Source organism: Delphinus delphis, chromosome 7 (genome assembly GCF_949987515.2).
Source record: "Delphinus delphis chromosome 7, mDelDel1.2, whole genome shotgun sequence".
In the NCBI taxonomy this organism is placed as follows: Eukaryota; Metazoa; Chordata; class Mammalia; order Artiodactyla; family Delphinidae; genus Delphinus; species Delphinus delphis.
The window spans coordinates 63748062-63769238 of NC_082689.1; the positions used below are offsets into that span (position 1 = coordinate 63748062).

The following is a 21177-nucleotide window of genomic DNA, read 5'->3' on the forward strand; positions in this document are numbered from 1 at the left end:
CCTTTGTCATCGGACCAGTTTTCAAGATCACTTTCCGGAGTGGAAAAAGCTTTAAACAAACTGTGGAGAGAGCTGTGTCCTGCTTTCGCCACTAACTTGTTTTTCAGTTTTCGTCAAGTTACCTAACGGTTCTGCACGCTTTAAAAAGAGCTGAATCCCAAGATCTCTAAGATCCCATTAGGAGTCCTCAAGTTCTGTGGCTATACAAAGTACACATTAATTTTTAAAAAACCTTGGAGTATACATTTATACTTATGCCCTATTTGGAAATAGCACTCTTGGCCATGACAACTTTGCCCATGACAGTTGTATTTGATCGTGGTGTTCTGTTGGAGGTCTCACAGCCATCTTTTTACCACCAGCAGAATATTTATACAGAATATGTGTAAGGCTTGTGTGTACTTGTATCTGACAGCTCTGAAAGCAGCCTGCTGGGCTGATGCTTTGGTCTCTGGTTCCTACCAAGCTGTCAGTTGCCCAAAGCTTCCGTGTTTTCCCCTTGCTGACTTCTTACCAGCAGTCGGCTGCCAGCGATGATAGCTGTGTAAGGGTCCTAATGGAGGCATGAGGGAGAGACTATCATTCCGGGCCATTTTCTCTATTACCCCGGCACCAGGAACCATAGCTGTGTCATTTGGAGTTGCTCGTAATTTAGCCAGAGCTGTCAGTGTGAGGACTGGTGCTCTTATGGCTTTGTGCTTGGCTCCATTAATCTGAGGTCTTAAGATTTACAAGTTTGCTTATTAGCAGTTAACTTATTTCTTTCATTCTTCCCCCCCTGCACCCCCGTCCCAGCAATGCCCATGTTGTGTTAATGGAGTATAGTGTATGTGCATAATTATCTGTTTTTCATTTTAAAAGATGTATTGATTTGTTGCTCTGATCTTTCCTTAATTTTGAACCTTTGACCTTTCGATGTCTTGCTATTTCTAGGGATGGGGAGAATGGCTCTGGTTGTTTAGGACACAAAACTCCCAGGTCCTTTGCAAACAAAAAGAAATGGAATTTACAGTACAGGCTGCCTAAAGTTGTCAGGCTTCTGTAGCCCAGCTATCGGCCCGTGATTGTGTGGCGCAAAGTTGCTGTAATCCTTTTCGATTTCTAATCCTGCTGCTGCTCGCGCTTTTATTATCTCTGTGGGTTCACATTTTGGCAGTGTTTGGACATCCGGTATCCTAATAATCCTTTAATTCTGTGTGTGTGTGTATTATATACAGGTCAGTGCCTTGTGTCATTTCACAAACTGTCCCCTGTGTTGACTGGAAACCATTGTCCTTAGAAGAAACAATGGCCGCTGGAATCCTTATCTTGTGGGAGTGTTATGTTATAGAAGTCACAGTTATCAGCTATTTGCTGGCTACAGGAACAGCTGCCTCCCCTGTTGAAACTCTCACCTCCCACCCCTACTGTCTGCCCTGTCCCTACCCCGCTGCCCTGACTCCCATAGGTGGGATTTACCCATGGAGGTTGGGTGTGATGGCAGAGAACAGTTTTGGAAAACTGACCCTGGACTCTGCTTCTTTATGTGATGGAGGCTGTCCGAGTTTTCCATGGTCATAGAGTTTGTTCGAGGTTTGACTGAAGAAGATTCGAGTGGTCATGATTTCTTTTCCTTTTTTTAAATTTATTTTTTAATTGCAGTATCATGATTTCTGAAGCAAAGTAATAATCACGGTGTCATCTTCTCTGAGAATGAAGGGAGGAAGAGAAATGTTCAGTGAGATCACTGGTGCTAAACAATTGGTAATTTAAATAAAATTTATGCTGTTGAAATAAGTACTGTAATATCCTCAGAGATACTAATTTATTTGGTGAATACTTGAGTTTCTCCATTGTGCTTAGGCCCGTAAAAAGGATGAGTTTGGGGTATATACATGAGAGGACAAAGGTATACGCTCACTAAAAATTCATTTCATTTTAACAATTAGATTAGAACATCCTAGAGTAAATGTTTTCCTTGGCATCACATGAGTAGCATTTAACCTACTCAGTCTAAACTAATTATTTTTCTATGCATTGTTTTGAATTTTCTTATGTGTTTTTGACTTTGGCTTATACATCCTAATCTTGCTAGGTTTGATGATCTTGGTGGTTAATTTTCCAGGAGCCAAGGGGTTTTACTGGTCTGTTCTATATTCTTAACCATCCCAACCTAGATACTTTGATAATTTCTGAGAGTTGTTCATCCCATGTTTGTTGTTAACCCCATATTTTGTTAATCCCACAGTGTTAAAAATGACTAATTATAATTAGCTTAACACCCTCTGGAAGATATAGTTTTAGAGCAGAATTTGTTCACTCCATAGTTATTAAAACCCTGCTAGATGGTAGGCACTGAGCTAGATGGTGGGAAAGCAAAGAGGGGTCTTTTTTGTTGTGGAGCCCAGGGACTGGCCAGTGAGTCTCTTCATTTTGGTACTGGGTTGGTGAGATGTTTGAGCTAGGAATATCTTTCTGCAGAGTTCCTCTTTATTTGTCTAGAAATGGGTTAGCAGATTGATAGATTCTCTAATGTGTACTCCATTGAGGAAGTTCTTGCTTTCCAGTAGGAACTTAAGGCTTGCTAAGTGGGTCTGACCCACCGTCATGCAGACTAGTATATTCTTGTTGAAGATGGCCTCGAGGTTTCTTGAAAGGCCTTGGTTCTCTGGTTTGTGGTCAACCTCAAAGGTTAGGGATGCTACTCGAGGGCACACTTGGCTTCCGTTAAAATTTATTACGTGGGTGGAGAATTTATTCCATGGTCAGATGACTTTTCTGAAGTCATCTATCTTTTTCAGTCTCTGTTAAACCAGGTGACAGTGAATTCCATAAATGTGACACAGTCCTTCCTTTTATTTATCCTAAATCCCACTTTTTTCAGCCTTCAGGGCACACTCTCCTTTAGTTCTACCCAGGGATTGTTGACCATTTCGGGTCATCATCTCACTTGACTTTATGATTTTTAGATTTTAATCATATCCTTCTCAATTTTTTTTCTCTAGACTAGAATTCTCATATTTTTAGTCTGTCCTTGGTACTGAGTCACAGAAAACTCAGTACCATTTTCTCATTCTTTAATATACATCAGTGCTATCAAATCTTACAGTTTAATTCTTAGGGGCAGGAGTGCTTTACGTGTAGGAAAAACCATGGCCCTGGACTTGGACAAAGTGCTTATTTCTTAAAAAACACCTATGCACCAGTGATGAATGCTGCAATTTGTGGTAGAGGGAAGATTGCTTCCTGGGTCAGAGGGCCTGCATTCTCCACTTGGGTCCTGGACTTGGGATGAATCACTTTCACTTCTGGTGCACAGTCTCCTCATTTGTTCAATAAGGAAGTATACTCGAAGGCAAAAATTTATTTTCACCACCAAAAGTTCTATGATTCTGTGTATTTAAAAATTAATTCTTTTAATGAAATCCCCTTTTAAAATCATTTAAATAGAAACACTAATTACTAGCAAATTATGCTTTATAATTCAGGATGCTTTATAATTCAGGATAGTGTCAAGTCACTCCAGTGTTGTGGTGTAACGGTAAAAATTCACCATAAATTCGTAGATTTGGGTACACAGAGGGCCATCTGTTTCTCCTATGTACATAATGAAAAAATTTCTGTCTTGAAATAGAACAACTCTAGCATTTGCCCTTCTCTTCCTGTATCATCTTATAAAGATATTTTGCTCTCACTGACAGTATTTGTAAGTAAATCGTGCTTACATTGCTCAGAACGAAGCCCTGCTCATTTTGCTTTCTGCTATAGTGCTATTTTATTTATATATTTATTTTTTAATAAATTTCTTTCTTTCTCCTCCCGCCGCCCGGCGCGGGCTTCTGATTGCAGTGGCTTTTCTTGTTGTGGAGCACAGACTCTAGGCACGTGGGCTTCAGTAGCTGTGGCACGTGGGCTCAGTAGTTGTAGCTCACAGGCTCTGGAGTGCAGGATCAGTAGTTGTGGCACATGGGCTTAGTTGCTCCGCAACATGTGGGATCTTCCCAGCCCAGGGCCCGAACCTGTGTCACCTGCATTGGCAGGTGGATTCTTAACCACTGCGCCCCTAGGGAAGTCCCTATTTTATTAATTATTTTGCTTTTCTCTTGATCTGCAGTTCCCTCTGTACTCCCCTTTCTCTACCCCTGACCCTTTACCTTTTCCCCCTCACTCCTTCCATACTTTCCTTCCATTTCTTTAGAGGAATGAATTAGCTATGATTTGTAGGTTATTTTAGAGAATAAAGCTCTAGATATTGACTTTGCCCAATGGTCATTTGAGAGAATAGTTATCTCTTATTATCTGACACAGGCTTCTCTCTTCCTTTTAAAATTAAATTATAGTATTTGGGGACCTCTAAGCAGTTCCTCTAGTCAGAAGGCGTTTTTTCCCTTTTAATTGAGATTTTAAAAAATGAAGAAGAAAATTTCTTCTGGTGCATTTTAACCCAATCTCTGTAATTGTGTTAATACTTTTGCAAATCTTGTTTATTATAGAAAAAAATTTATACCAGTTTGAGGACATCAGCTTAAAAAGCTGGAAGCTATAATGTATGTGTTTTCTCTGTTGTGTCAGTGAAAGTACTTTACATTCTTTTTGAACTGAAGAACTTTCTAATTAGTAAATTAATTATTCATATCCCAGCACATCCCTTGTGATATGTGGTAATAAATTGCATTTGGCTATTTCTTGTAGAATCTTTTGTTCCAAGGGTATAGCGTTAAAATATAAGCCTACTTCACTGAGTGTAGTACTATTTTGAGCATTTCAGTCTCAAGTATTACATTTTATAGTGTCATTTGTCCCTTGCCACTTGGCTTTGTAATTATTTTCATATGATTTGATGTTTGTGCTTACCCAAGTATAGTCCAATTGAGGGCAGAATTAGAAATGAGAAACTTTTGGATAATTTGAGGACGTACCATTTTGTTTTGTTTTGTTTTGTTTTGTTTTTTGCGGTATGCGGGCCTCTCACTGCTGCGGCCTCTCCCGTTGCGGAGCACAGGCTCCGGACGCGCAGGCTCAGCGGCCATGGCTCACGGGAGCGGCATGTGGGATCTTCCCGGACTGGGGCATGAACCCGTGTCCCCTGCATCGGCAGGCGGACTCTCAACCACTGCGCCACCAGGGAAGCCCAGGACGTACCATTTTTAAGAAATTAGAGAATATCACATATGCAAAAGTAACTTATTTTTACAGCTCTAAAGTTACATTAGCTTAGGAATATGTATAATTTGGCTGGAGAAAAATAATTTTCTTTTTGGAACGTTAAATTTAAAAGTTATATCATAGCAGATCCAGATAATAATTAAATATCCTAATTGAATTTACTTTTAAGTATTCTTATACATTTGTTAGAAATGGCTTGCTAAAATGTTTAACATCTCTCTCTTTTTTTTTTTTTCAAAATGTAAACAGAAATTAACATTTCAAGGCCCCTCAGGTTTCTGGACTTACATGTGCTTGGTAACAGAGAGACCCAGTACATACTCATTTTCAGAGTAGGAGAAAACGGGGAAAACATTCCCAGATTGAATGAATACAACTTCAGTTACATCTTTTTTTTTTTTTTTTTAATACTTCACTTTTGCCATCCTCATAAACTTCTGGAAAATGTTATTGCTTGGGTTGAGACAGATGGTTCTGTTCTTTCCTATGTTATTGTCTTTCTTATTTTGGTTTGATTATATTTCCACAATTAATTAAGCTGACTCTGAAAAAGAAGGACTCGGAAACAGGGAGAAGCCTGAAGAGTGTTCAGCGGGGTTTCTGCCTCTGTTCCCTGGCAGAACCCCAGACTGCAGATCATACCCAGGCGTGGGACACGGGAGGCTGCAAAAAAGAAACACACGTTTCACCTCGCACTCTTATCCTTCGGTGATGAAGGCAAAAATAGCAGCAGTGCTGAAAACTGGCCTGGAGGTTTCTAGCAGCATTAATTGGCTGACAAGAAAGATGCTTCGTGTTTCTGTTTTTAACGAAGTCTTCGACTTTTTTTCCCCCAGTATACCCAATCATGGACAGTTAAATGATCAGATAGCAGTTCTTGACAGCTGAGTCTGATTCAGATTCCTGATGGCCAGCTTAAGAGCTTGCAGAACCCATAAGGCATCCTTGTTACTGTTTGCTGAAGAACTTTTTCAGCCAACTCTGAAAGAAAATGGTTCTTCCCCATTGAACTTTGCACATCACTCCTTTACTCTTTGCTTTCTTTCCTCTCCTTGGAAAGAGTTATTTTCTCTTGGTGAAAAATAACTATGGCGGCGACTTTTTCATTTCCAAGCAAAATTCTTTAGTCTTTTGGGGAGCAGTTTTTGCAGAATGACCATCATTCATAACCAAGCAGATAGGCCCTGGGATGGGCATTCTGTTCTGTCGGAAGTAGATGTTTACCCATTGTGATTTCTCTGCTGATTTCAAGGGATTTTCCAGACCTACCTCCAGCTCCCCTGATACTTTACCTTTTACAACTGCTCTCTCTAGTTTTAAATACTTCTCCACAAACACTGATTAAGGCTATCACAAAATTTGTTTCCCTTTTCCTAATTTCTTACAAGTGTTTCCCTGTCTTCAAAACATCTAGACTTCCCCCATTTCTAATCCTGTCTTCATCTGGACTGTACTTGGATAGACAGATACCAAATCATATGAAAATAATTATAAAACTAACTGGTGAGGGACATTGGTTGATTTACTCATAAATAGTACAGGTCAGAATATTTGACTTAACTCTTCCTTGAGTAGGTTTTTTCCTATTGGTACTCTTATTTTAAAAGAGGCAGAAGTTTGCTGCATATGTGGCATTTAATTTTTTGTAATTAAAAAACCCTCACAATGACATTTCTCATGATTGAAAATGACAGTCCAAAAAATACAGTGCTCTTAGGAGAGCTTTGTCATCTTTTCCTTCCAGTTCTTGGCTGACATTTGAAATCATTGAAGTTTATGGGTTTTTTTTTTCTTTTTCTTAAAAAAAAATTCAGCTACTTACAGTATTGGGTTACTTATGAATGTTGATGAGCTTACCCTTCATAATGATGCTGATGTTATGGAAGTGCAAGCCTGACGACGACTTTCTGAAAAGTTTTCAATTAACGCGGTGACCCTCATATCATTTAAGGAATTCTTTAGATGCTTGGAGGGTGTTGCATACATTTTAAAGATGTATTTGGTTATCTCTTGCATTTGGAAATATACGTTTTATTTGATAGTATTTGTGGGTCATATATTTATTTTTCCTTTTTAGATTAAGTTGCAGTGTGGAAATGTGCTTGGGAGGTAGATGTTTCTCTCAGCATTTCATTGAAAGAATGAATGCATCTCAGTGCTTAGCTGGAAAGCAGCGCTTCTCAGCCTTCGCTACACAGTAGAATCACCTGGGAGCTTTTGAAAAATTTCATTCCCAGGCTGTGTCGTAAACCAATTTTACATCAGTGTCTCTGGGGCTGAGATCCAGGCATTGGTATTTTTTAAAGCTCCCGAGGCAGCCAAGGTTGAGAACAAGTACTTCAGAATAAAGTTAGAAGTAGCACCTCCTCAGATTTAACTGCACGTGATGTTGGAACTTGGGTGGGTGTGACTTCTCAACCAAGGCTGAGTAGGATATTTTGCCACCAGTATCAGATAAAGAAGAATTTATTTAAGATTTAGCTAAGGTATTAAAATATGCTAATTTGGTTAAGTATAGTTTACTCTTTTGAATTCAGGATCCATTTAAATCTCTTTCCTTTTAGCACTTTGTGAATCGCATCGTCTTCAGGACAACAGAAACTAGACTTTAACTTTTTCCTAATTCTTCTGTCTCCAAGCTCTTTTTTGTTTCTCTTTGTTCTGAAAGCTTTGCATAATCTGTTTAGACTTCTTAATTTCAAAAGCGTTTGAGGCAGCATACTAGATACATGAAGTATGATAAGGTGGTAGAAATTAAACACAGGATGAGATACTAAGGGAAAACACAGTTGAGGATGTTGTAGAGTTAGGAATGAAGCGAAAAACTCATGGCCCGATGACCTGGACACGTGTTACAGGACACTCCTTGAGCCAGCAGGGCGCAGAGCATGTTCATTATGTGACGTTTCTGTGGGGAAGGGTGAGGGCTGCCGCTAAGGGCTGTCTCTGTGCCTCTGAGACTTCAGTCGGGAACGTGGGACACATGGGGTTAGTGATCAGCGTGGGTATGCTCACACACAAAGAAGGAACTGAGACATCGAGGGACTGACTTTCAACCTTCCTGTCATGTGCTAGGCCTTCTGCAGGGAGTTGTATAGATCTCATTTTGCTTATTTCACAACAGTCCTGTGTAGATGGCATTATTAAGCTTGTATTACAGAAAAGGATTCTGAGGCTCAGAGATGCTGGATGACCTGCGCAGGTAATCAGGCTGTGGTCAGTGGCAAAGCCAAGCTTCCAAGCCAGCTGTGTCTTAGAGTGCAGCCCTTCCGAAGTGGCTCCTGCTGGCTCACATCCCTGTTAATCATGGTTCCTGCTTATTCTCAGTAATAGTAATAGGAGAAAAAAATTTTGGGGGGGGATGGTTAGACAAAGGCCATATAACAATAGTAGAAAGTTGCTCATAAATATTTAAACACAGTTTTGTTTTTTTTTTTTTTAAATTTAAAACTTTCCCGGCTTCCCTGGTGGCGCAGTGGTTGAGAGTCCGCCTGCCGACGCAGGGGACGCGGGTTCATGCCCCGGTCCGGGAGGATCCCACGTGCCGCGGAGCGGCTGGGCCCGTGGGCCATGGCCGTTGGGCCTGCGCGTCCGGAGCCTGTGCTCCGCAACAGGAGGGGCTGCGGCGGTGAGAGGCCTGCCTACCGCAAAAAAACCAAACCAAAACAAAAAAACTTACCAGTTTTTGGGGGTAGTTTTTTTCCTCCCAGCTCATCACATTTTCAGGGTAGGACGCTTTATGTTTTTTTGTGCAGCCAAACCTAGTTTGTCCCATATAAGAGGGATGTGTCATGTCCTGTTTCGGCGAATTCATCCGGGCTGGGCCAGCAGCAGTGTGTGGGTGTCCCTCTTTGATCTGCCTTCAGCCCACATCGCTCCCAGCAGAGATGCTGCTGTGGCTGCCACTTTGGTGTTAGCAGGTGGAAAGGGTTTTTACTCGCTGCCCCATTTTAGGTCGCTTTTCCCACTCTTGTGAAATTTCACTTGTACTGCGTTTCAGGTGAAGCTGCAAGAGCCGATCCAGCTCTTCAAGCCACTGGGAAGCTTAAGTACCGTGCTGTGGCTTGGTTTGGCACTTGATGACATGTCTGAGTCAGATTTCACTAGACTTCCAAGGGAGCCACTGTGTTACATTCCTTGACTATAGTTTTGGCAAATGTGTTGCCTGGGTTTCAGAGTTCTGTGAGTTCTTCCAACTTTGACCTCATGTTTTTCTCTCGCTTTGAATTTTTTACCCTTTCCCGTAGTTGTGAAATTCAAACCACTTTAATCCCACGATCTCCCACATTTCCAGCTTTGCCTCCTACCCCTTTCACGAGGTCTCACTCAGCTAGGCCTCGCCACCGGGCCTGTTCTCCTACCCTTCTTTCCAACCCTGGGGCCTGGGTTGCAGCCAGTCGTCTGTGCTCCTTCCTTTCACATCCCCGCCACCCGAGGGCCTGTCTGCCTGCCTTCTGCCACTTTGTCACTCAAAGTCTGGTTTCTGGACCTGAAGCATCAGCATCAGTTAGAAGCCTCTTAGAGATGCATAATCTCAGCCCCCACCCCAGACCTACTGGATCAGAATATGCATTCTCACAAGGTCTGCAGGTGATCTGTTTGCACATTCAGGTTTGAGCAGCGCTGCTCTAAGTCACACATCTTCCGTAGATTGTGTCCTAATTGAGGGAATAGAGTGTTGGAACCCAGCTATTCTGTAGGAAGAATTGGATAAAAAGAATTCTTTTTTCATCCATTTATTCATCTTTGGGTGATACTTTGGTTACTTTTAGGGATGGAAGGGATGAGTATGTTTGGGGGTAAATGGCTTTGCCTACCCATGTGGGTAAAGTTAAGGCACTGGGAAAAGCTTGGATAATTTAGTTGATAGGCTGTTACCAAGAAAGGATTCATACAGCAACCATCATCACTGTTGAAAGGAAATGGGGAGAGTAGTTCTGTAGAAAGAATATTTGACTCAAGTAATAGTTATATTTTTCAAGTTATAAAAAATATATAAGGGGCTTCCGTGGTGGCGCAGTGGTTGAGAGTTTGCCTGCTGATGCAGGGGACGCGCGTTCATGCCCCGGTCCGGGAGAATCCCACGTGCCGCAGAGTGGCTGGGCCCGTGGGCCATGGCCGCTGGGCCTGCGCGTCCGGAGCCTGTGCTCCACAACGGGAGAGGCCGCAGCGGTGAGTTTCCCATGTACGGGGGGGAAAAAAAAATATATATATATATATATATATATATATATATATGTATACATAATTGTCTTGGCTGGGTGGGGGTCCTCTTTCAGGCTGCAGACTTCTCTCTGCTTCCTCATGTGGTGGAAGGGGTGAGCTGGCTCTCTGAGGTCTCTTTTATAAGGGCACTAATCTCATTTTTGAAGGCTCCACCCTCGTGACCTAATCACCTCCCAAAGGCCCCACTTCCTAATACCATCAGCTTAGGAATTTTGTAGGGACACAAACATGCAGAGCACAGCAAAATTATAAATACATTTGACCCCTGAACAATGCAGGTTTGAACTGTGGAGGTCCTCTTATACTTGTTTTCTTCAATAGTGAATACTATAGTACTACATGACTATGGTTGGTTGAATCTGAGGACATGGAGGAATGAAACCTTGGATACCTAGGGAGGATTTTTGATGAACGAAGGGTCGGCATCCCCTACGTTGTTCAAGGGGAAACTGTATAAAAATTTTGTATCTCTGTAAAAGGCAACTAAGCAAAAGGTTTATATATAAATTAATTTAAGGGTTGGATAGGCCAGTATAACACCTATTTCTTCCTTTTTAAAAGTGTATTTCTACCCCGTTTGTGGAAATATCACTTAATATGGGGGTTCAGTGGTAGCACAGGTCATATCCCAAGGCAGAGTGACCGGTGTTTTTCCCTAAGGCAAGTTTCATCCTGTCATTACACATTAGAGGCTCTACTGCATGGAAAGGCTGTGTGGTAGAATAGGTGGTGTAGGAGTGGGGGATATGGACTCCTGGCCAAGCGGTGAAGAGGGCAGTGAGATTATGAGTGGTCAGACTGATGCAAGTCCCACCTCTCTTCTCAGGACCCACCTCTTCTTTGATCTGCCCTTACTCTGCTCATAGGGGTATATTAGTAGTGGTAGTATCTGTGTCTCTTCTTTTTTTTAATCCTCAGGACTTTTAAATATCCAGCTGGTACCTCTAAGGCCCTGAAATTTGAAGGAATAGAATTTGATAAGTTACATCCATAGGCTATCTAAAACAGTTTCTCCATAGGTTAATTAAAAGAGTTTCTCTCTCTCTCTCTCTCTCCCCCCCCCCCCCCCCCCACACACACACACACACACACAGAGTAGCTCACTGCCATCATCTCAGAGAATCTGATCCTCTAGGTAGGAAGGGATACTGGCCATCTAAATGCAAAGGTCTAAAAAAAACGTCTTTTTCCAGACTCTGACCCGGCTTTGCTTCCATGCAAAAGAATTTCCTTTCATATGAGCACCGGTTGTTGATTGTATGCTTTAATGATTTAAAAGTTTGGTGTTAGAGAGCTAGAAAGGCATTCATTTACATCGGATATAAAATGGTGAGAATGCAGAGCGCACACACTTGGAAGACACATTATTCTCATTTCTGTGAATAACGGGGGCATCTGTTTAAACTGGACCCTACATAGAGCTGCAGGCCTTCAAAGTGGGCCATCCCCACACCGAGCAGATGCTAGCCACTTGAAATAGGAATGCTGGTCAGCGTTCCATTTCTCCTTCAGAAGCGTCTTATGGTATCAAAACCTAACACCAGAAACAGATGGAAACTGGACCTTAGGTTTCAGATCTTCTTCAAAGGACAGGAGATGCTGAATTGAAAAGTGTTAGATATAGAAAACCTGTGATCAGTGAAGGGGATGAGGAAAATGATGAAGGGGAAGTATTGTCATAGAATGCAAGGAAAATAGAAAAATAAGTGATTTTCTTACAAGTTTATCCATGATAAAAAGCACCTAAATAAATGCATGTATTAAGATGTATATATGTGTTATATATCATGGTATTTAGGCCAAGTTAATTGACATGTAGGGTCACCTTAGTAATTTGAGGATTAAAGTAGTACTGGATATATAAAGATAGCAGCTCAAATTGGAATATTCTGGTTGGCAACTTTCAGTTAATGCAAAGTAGACACTCATTGTTGAAAATATTTACAGGATGCACAGATATACTTTTATTTCATCATAAATACATAATGACATAAGTGAGGTTTCTGTGATGACTTAGGTTAGTCATTCTTGTGGCTTTTGGTCAGCACCTTGAAAGTGAGTTACACTGGTCTGGTACCTTTGATTGAGGGTTAGCATTCAACTGACTTTTTTTTTTTTTTGCGGTACGTGGGCCTCTCACTGTTGTGGCCTCTCCCGTTGCGGAGCACAGGCTCCGGACGTGCAGGCTCAGCGGCCATGGCTCACGGGCCCAGCCGCTCCGCGGCATGTGGGATCTTCCCGGACCGGGGCACGAACCCGTGTCCCCAGCATCGGCAGGCGGACTGTCAACCACCGCGCCACCAGGGAAGCCCTCCACTGACATTTTATAGGAGTCATGTGGCGGTAACATAAAACAGCAAACCAAAACCAACATGAGCTTGAGTATTGCAGAAAACTGTGGCTTGTTGAAGTTGCCCATGTGTTTGGTTTCAAAGCTTTGTTGTTTTGTCTTTTGATAAAACTTTTTTCTAAACTGTGACCCACAGAGCATTATTTTCCTGCATTGTTCCTGTGGATTCAACTATGACAGTTTGTCTACTGCAGGACTTCTCAGAGCCTTTGACAGTACTAACATACCCTGTGACGTGACGCCTGTAAACTGAGATGTAGTATCTGATGTTGCCCAAGCTTATTTCGTTTTACCAGCTGCCTCTCCCACCCCCACCTTGCTTTTTTCCTTGATGGAATATCTGCCATGGAAGATAGTTTGGGAAATGGTACTCTAGCATTTTTATAGGTAGTTTTTCATGTACCATCACAGCAGTGCTCAGAAACAAGCAGTTTTGTTGCCCCTTTTTGGATGAGTGAGGAACACCAGGGTTCAGGTTGGCACCAGGACCCAGGTCTCCTAATAGCTCACCAGTCTTTTATCTCTCTGTCGAGGCTTTGGGTTCAGGTAGGAGGCACTTATCACATATGGCTGCTGGGGGGGGTTGTAGAGCTGTGTGCTGATCTGAAGTTCCTCTGTCCTGTGGCTGGTCCTCAGGGCTCTGGGGTCTCCTGTAGAGGCCTTCCTAATTCTAGCAAGTTGATAACGAGGGTGAGAGAGTTAGTTCTCGTGTGGTTTCTGTGAAATAATGGTTTAGGCAGCCCCTTGCCCAGGTGTGCTTTAAGTAGGAAAGTTACCCAGATATTCAACTATGCACTTGTGTCTTGCTTCCTGATTTTCGCCCCATGGTACATGTCATGTTTTGCTTTTTTTATAGAAAGAAATTCAAGCCATGAGTCAGTGCAGCCATCCCAACGTAGTGACCTATTACACCTCTTTTGTGGTAAAAGATGAACTTTGGCTGGTCATGAAATTACTAAGTGGAGGTAAGTGGATTTTGTCATTTTTGTTTGTTTGCTTGTTTTCTTTTTTTCCTTTTGTGCGAGTCAGCATATTGAATAAGACTTTAGATTTGATCCCCTTACTCCCGTATTTATAAGTTTTCTTGGTTTATTCTTTGCCTAGAGAGTAAAGTCCGGATTTCTTCACATTGATATTCAGAGCCTTTCATAATTCAGCTTAACTTGTAGAATATCTGTGTCCTCTTTTACCCCGGCCTTCCAGGTGTGGGTGAGACTCCCCAGATGCCTTCTGCCCTCTGAGGTCTCTGTGTTGTTACTTAGCCCCAGATGTCTGTCTATCCTTCTCCATGTGCCCAAGTCCTAAAAGGCCCCATCCTCTCTGTAGCCACCCCTTACTCTCTTTAGAAAAGTTAACCAATCCTTCCTCTTTAAAGCTTTCATTCTTAACGTTATTCAAGTCTCTAACACACTGTAATGAGTTATTTCAGTGTGGTTTACTAAAGGTCCGTGGTGATGGAAATGTTCTGCGGCTGTGCTATCCAGTTTCTACTAGTGGCTCTTAAACATTTGACATGTGGCTAGTGTTACCCAGGGACTGAATTTCTATTCAATTTTAATTAGCTTACATTTAAATAACCTCAGGTGGCCAGTGGCCTATGGTATTGGACAGTGTAGTTTTAGATTGTGGATTTCATGAAGAAAGCATGTGGGAAGGTGAAGGAACTTTGCCTGCCTAGCCTCAGATCACGGAAGTTAAAAAAGCCACGGACAATTAAATTTATAAGACACTTTCCCATTCCTGTATTTTATCTCTTTTAATCTTTGAACGTCACGCTTTGATAGGGGAGGATAATGATAACGGTTAATTTTCTTGAACACTTCCTCCGTGGCTGGATCCTGTGCCAGGTGATTTACTGACTTTATTTCATTGTAATCTGGACAACACCATTGCATGGCAGGTGCCCTGATCCCTGTGTTTCAGAAAGGACACCAGAGCTCAAGAGAGTTAGGCTGCTTGCCCAAGGCCACACACGTCGTGCCTGTTAGTGCTGGGATCTGGACACGTAAAAGCTACCCTGCGCTGCAAGTATCATCACCTTCATTTTACAGACCCGAAAACTGGAGCTGAGAAAGCCCGAGGGATTCCTTCCTAATACCCAGCATCCCCATACCTCTCAGGTGTTCTCTTTGCAGGGCGTCCCTTCCTGTATATCCATCTTACTGAGACGTGAAGTATGGTTAGGAGTAGAGGAGAACATTTGTTGGTACCTGGACGAAGCCAGAACTGACAGTGCAGGGTTTATTTGGTGGAGCCCATTTTTATCTGCAGACCCAGTTCAGCTAAGGCTAAATCAAGGCAGCATCACAATTAAAAAAATTTTTTTTTTTAGAGAAACTGTCTTGGATGCAGCAGAGGCCCTGCACTGAGATGACGAAGGCATTGTAATCGCCTTGGGTCTGCTTGTGTGGGTCTCGGTAGGGAGCCTGGGAGAGCTTAGTTTGGTTCTGTTTCCAGTCTTGTCAATCCTATTAGTTATTGTTTCCTTGAGTGCTGACTCTGGCTTTTAATTAAAAGGGAGAAGAAAAATGGAAGGAAAAAGGAAGCCCGTTGGAGCCTACCGCAATGTTGAGTGTCAGGACTGCTTCTTGGTTCTGCTGAGGGTGGTGCTGTATTGATAAGATGATCTTAACCTGGCCTCTCCTTGTAGGGGGTCCACTAACGGAGGAAACAAGAAATTCTGGTGACCTGGGGCCCTGTGGATTTTAATTCCTCTCTTTATTTTTATCCCAATTAACCTTTTATAAGCTTGAGAATATCCCCTGTGCCCTTTCCTAAGGACTGGATAGAAAATTTCATTGTCTTTTTAAAAGAATCCAATTTAGTCTCCCCTGGCCCTAGGTAAGAGGAACAGGTTTCCACAGGTAAGGGGAATGTGGGCAGATGTAGCCTTTCGCTCATTTTGCTTTCAGCAGGCCAGAAATGCATGCATGCCTGGTATGGTATATCCTTAAAAAAAAAAATTAAAATGTTTTTGGAAGTATCGTTTTCTAAATGACCCCCAAATCCAAGAGTCAATGAATAAAGAGATGTTTGTTTCTCCCTGAGGGGAAAGGTATGCATTTGTTTTCTTCTATATTATTTTATTACATCAGATCTCTTACTGAGTGGCAGGTGGCTAGCCTGGTGTAGTAATATCTGATGGGGAAACTCAGTCCTCTTAGTTAAATCAGGGAGAGCCTGAGATAGGCTGTTTGGTAACTCTTCAGAAGTGTTGAACCCCCAGGTAATTATGGCTCTTAAAGTGACCGGGAAGTTTGGAATATTAATTAACATGTGTTGAAGCATGAATTCACAGTGCCAAGGATACTAATCTGTTTATAGTAACAAAATACTATGTATTTATTTCTTTATTATTAAACTCTGTACATCACGCCTCAAGTAAATGTAAATGAAGATTGCCTGGAGTCACAGAAGGGAATCTTCTGGTTATAAGCAGGGGTCTAAAGGCAACAGACATTTTTTCTGTCCTCCTACCTGAGGTTAAGGAAAAACTGCGCTTCTTTCTCTCAGCAGTTCCCTGCTGTCTTTTCTCCAGGCCTCTTATTCGTTTCTTTTTCAGTTTAGGCATCCCGAACCCTCTTTTAATCTGTAACCAGTTGCATGTCTACGGAAAAGGGACTAACTGTGAAGTGGCCGTGGACAGTCTTCTGCTTCCTGACCCAGAATCCCTCTCATTAAGTTCAGCTAGATGTGTGCTTGCAAACTTGGATTTAGTGTTTTTCTGGTCACGGGCTACCATGCAATTGTTTGTATGCCTTGGGAATATTTGTGTTAAATAAACAAAGCTATATTTTGTTGTTCTCGTTTAGCTTTTTATTTTTCTAAGGATTTTAAAAAAATATATTATTTATTTATTTATTTAATTTATTTGTGGCTGCATCGGGTCTTAGCTGCGGCACACGGGATCTTCGTTGAGGCATGCGGGGTCTTCATTGTGGCTTCTCTCTAGTTGCGGCGTGTGGGCTTTCTCTTCTAGTTGTGGTGCGCAGGCTCCAGGGCGCGTGGGCTCTTTAGTTTGCGGCACGCGGGCTCTCTCGTTGAGGCGCGCGAGCTCAGTAGTTGTGGCTCTCGGGCTTCGTTGCCCTGCGACATGTGGGATCTCAGTTCCCTGACCAGGGATTGAACCTGCGTCCCCCGCATTGTAAGGCGGATTCTTTACCACTGGACCACCAGGGAAGTCCCTCGTTTAGTTTTTTAAATAAGGAGGACTATTCTGGAAAGGTAATGAAGGTGCTTATACAGTTGTCTAATTCTTCTTTCTGTCCACTTAGGTTCAATGTTGGATATCATAAAATACATCATTAACCGAGGAGAACACAAGAACGGAGTTCTGGAAGAGGCAATAATAGCAACAATTCTTAAAGAGGTTTTGGAAGGCTTAGACTATCTACACAGAAATGGTCAGATTCACAGGTATGACCCCTGCAGAGATGTTTAAATTCAGCTGTTCATATCTTCAGTCCTAGTTAGTAAAGAATGCTAAGGAAACACACCTCACAGGTAGGTATTGACATATCTCTAACTTAGGTAGTTTAAATAGATGGGAACAAAGTACTTAAGAACGAAACAAGAGAACAAGTTTTGATGAATTATATTGGTGTATTGGTTTATCTGCTTTCACTGAGATAGGAGTAGACTACAGAAAGTACTGTGGGGACTCAAAAAAAATCAGTTTACATTTTATACTCATTTGAAGTATACTCATTTGAACTGGATAGCATCTCTAACTTTCTAATGCAGGCGAGAGTGTTCCAAACATTTAATATGTTAATTATTTTTGACATGGTGGTGGAAGAGAAGGAGGGGAGGCACTAATTTCATCTCTTTTGTGGCATAAAATGCTACTTCTTTAAATAGCTAAACAGCATCGCATATGAGTGCCTGATGCTTCAAATGGGTTAGTGCTCCTTGGGCCCTTAGGAATTGTTGCAAGTAAATAACCACTTACCACTAATATAAATATTGCAATTCCCTTGCCCTGAGCTATAAGTGAGCTGTATGTTTAATGGTATCTATTATGTCTTTCAATAATTAGAAAAATATTACTTTAGAAGGCAAACTTATAAATTGTCATTTTTCTTAAGTGTTAAGACTACTCAGCACAACTTCTACATAGTGAAGAAATACGTTACAGAGTATTGTAATTAGTATTTACCATCAGTCTCTCCCCAGAGGAGAGACTGATCAAATCCATTGTTTCAGAGGCTGAGGGGATTGATTGGAAATTGCATCACAGACACATTTAAGTGGAAGTAGAACCGCTTTACATAGACTGGGCTTTAATTCTCGATAAAATGATAGTATTGTGTGTATATGGCAATCTGTAACTCTGTAACATGAAATAATCTACTCATTATCGTTTTAATTAAATCTGGATAATGATATCACATAAACTGTTCGTTACTAAAATCCTAATCATCCCCCAGGAGCAAACTATAAAATCACAATGTACCTTTGTAACTTTTAAAATCTGTGATATAATTTTAATATTTATAAAATAATAATTTTGTCAAACATCTCCATTGTATGATATGTATTAAAGTCTCCCTGAGTGAATATAATGTCTGTACTCCATAATTAAATTCTCTCTTTTTTTTTTTTTTCTAATAGGGATTTAAAAGCTGGTAATATTCTTCTGGGTGAGGATGGCTCAGTACAAATAGCAGGTAAAGCTGGCAAAGATAAAACATTCTTTACCTGTTTACAGAAGTGTTAGGGCTTCAAAGAATGTAGACTTGTTCCTAAGAAATGAACAAATTGCATGTAATCTGTGTTTTTAAATTGAAGTATAGTCGATGTACAACATTATGTAAGTTACAGGTGTACAGTGTAGTGATTCACAATTTTTAAAGGTTATAGTTATTATAAAATATTGGATATATTCCCTATGTTGTACAGTGTATCCTTGTAGCTTATTTTATACATAGTAGTTTGTACCCCTTGTACAGTCCCTCCCCCTTTCCCTCTTCCCCTTGGTGACCACGAGTTTGGTCTCTATATCTGTGAGACTGCTTCTTTTTAGTTATATTCACTAGTTTGTTGTATTTTTTAGATTCCACATATAAGTGATATCACACAGTATTTGTCTGTCTCTGTCTGACTTATTTCACTTAGCATACTACCCTCCAAGCCCATCCATGTTGTTGCAAATGGCAAAATTTCATTCTTTTTAATGGCTGAGTAGTATTCCATTGTATGTACCACTGTATCTGGGCTGCCCTATCATAGAATGTTTCGGTCTGAGGTATAACATGTTTTCCTGCTATTTTAGAATGTGGCCTTTTAATAAAAAACAATTTTACTTTTAATTTTTTTATATTTTCTACCTTCCAGATTGAGTAATGGTGATATTTATATAACTGTAAGAAGCACTTTTGAGAGTTTTTGGTTGAGTTTGAAAGTTTAAAACCATTGTACACGTTAATTTTAAACCTTTTATTTCTCAAGAGGTAGCTGAAAGAATTGTGAACTCTTAAAATCTAGGGCTTATTTTGCTCTTAAATTTGACCCTTCATGGTGATTCTTGACAGTTGATAGGCATGGCAAGGCAGTACAGGTCAAATGAGTGAGAGCCTCAGGCGGGAGCCTTCTACGTGCAGAACCTCTCATTTTGTCAATGCTCCTAGAATAGCCTGAAAGGCCTGGTTCACAATGTAGCCATGTTCATACCAACTCTTGTGTTACGCCCGATCTGGGAAGGTCTGTCTCAGCATCCTCTCAGCCATCATTGCTTTGGGCATTTTTGGCCGAACAGCCCTTCTCCATAGTGGACTGTCCCTGTCATCGCAGGGTGTTCAGCCTTCTGGCTTCCGGGCATTAAATATCACCAGCAGCACGTCCTCTCAACATCCTTGGTGTGAAGATCATCCATCTAGCTTGCGTTGTTGACGAAATGCTGAAGATGTTGAATCAGCCTAACCTGCTTCTATTTGAGTTGGAGTGGAAGAGTCCTACCTTCTAGCATAGGTTTAGGGTCTTTACATGTCTAGTTATTAGAACAAAGTTGATGGCATTTCTTTGTCCCACTCTTGTTTCTAGACAAATCTGAGAATCTGGGGTTATTATTAGAAATGTGAGAGTTCAGCAGAAAACAAACCCACCCTCAACACAAAGGATAAGCCTTGAGTCACCTCTTTGTTTCATTGTTTGCTCCTCTCTCGGTACCAGAGGACCAGTCAGGTGATGATGCCCTGGCCTGGATGGCGAGCGTGATGCTGACCGTAGGCTCTGTATTTAGTTAGGTACACTTACGGGGACCCTTATTGAGTTATTTTTTAAAGAAGAGACAAGGTGTCTTGAAAATACAAAAGGGAAACTGAGAATTTGTTTCAGATCAAATGTTTCTTCCCTAGGGACCTAATAATGGAAGTGTTATCTTGTAATAGTCCTCCCCTTTGAAAAGATAAATTCAGTCAAGTTCGAGACCGCTGGGGAGGCACTTGTTGTGTCAGTTGAGCACAAAGGCTTTGGAATCAAACAGGCCCAATTTACTACCCACTGTGCAACATGGGGCAAGTTATTGCATCTCTAAGCCTCAGTTTCCCCATCTGTGAGATGGTGATGATAATGCCTATCATTCAGGAAGACGTGGATTTCCTGTGCAGCTGTTGAATCATAGGATTCAGACCCCTGTAAGTGCAATGTGCTTTTGGGAGTTACCGAGTGTTCTAGGTAGAGAGGAGATGCCAGTTTGCAGTCGGGAGGTATTTCTATACAGGCATTTTTATTAAATTGTCTAAAAAGATCCTAGAAGAGAGGACCTTAATCTTTAAAACTCCAGTGAAAGGCTTCCCTGGTGGCGCAGTGGTTAAGAATCCGCCTGCCAATGCAGGGGACACGGGTTCGAACCCCGGCCTGGGAAGATCCCGCATGCCGCAGAGCAGCTAAGCCCGTGTGCCACAACTACTGAGCCTATGCTCTAGAGCCCGCGAGCCACAACTACTGAGCCCCCTTGCCACAACTGCTGAAGCCCACGTGCCTAGAGCCCGTGCTCCGCAACAGTAGAAGCCACTGCAATGAGAAGCCCACATACTGCACCAAAGAGTAGCCCCTGCTCACCGCAACTAGAGAAATCCGCGCACAGCAACGAAGAACCAAAGCAGCCAAAAATAAATAAATAAAATAAATAAATTTATTTAAAAAAAAAACACTCCAGTGAATTGGTAATGAATTTTTTAAATTAAAAAAAAATATATATATATATATTTATTTAGGCTACGCCGGGTCTTAGTTGCAGCATGTGGGATCTTTAGCTGTGGCATGTGGACTTCTTAGTTGTGGCATGAGTGCGGGATCTAGTGTCCCAACCAGGGATGGAACCCGGGCCCCCTGCATTGGGAATGCGGAGTCTTACCCACTGGACCACCAGAGAAGACCCTGAATTTTTAATTTTAAAGAAATACACACATTTATACCTATTTTTTTTACTCATAATTTTATATTCTCTGTTTTAC

General features: G+C 41.5%; 1 protein-coding gene across 1 annotated transcript in view; it reads left to right on the forward strand.

The window, feature by feature from the left end:
- Positions 1 to 21177, forward strand: part of STK39 (serine/threonine kinase 39) — a 309660-nt gene that overhangs the window by 65418 nt on the left and 223065 nt on the right. Inside the window, exons 3-5 of the mRNA XM_060016642.1 lie at positions 13578 to 13686; positions 16996 to 17137; positions 18335 to 18390. Coding sequence (XP_059872625.1) covers positions 13578 to 13686; positions 16996 to 17137; positions 18335 to 18390 — 307 coding nt within the window. The remainder of the gene's footprint in view (positions 1 to 13577; positions 13687 to 16995; positions 17138 to 18334; positions 18391 to 21177) is intronic.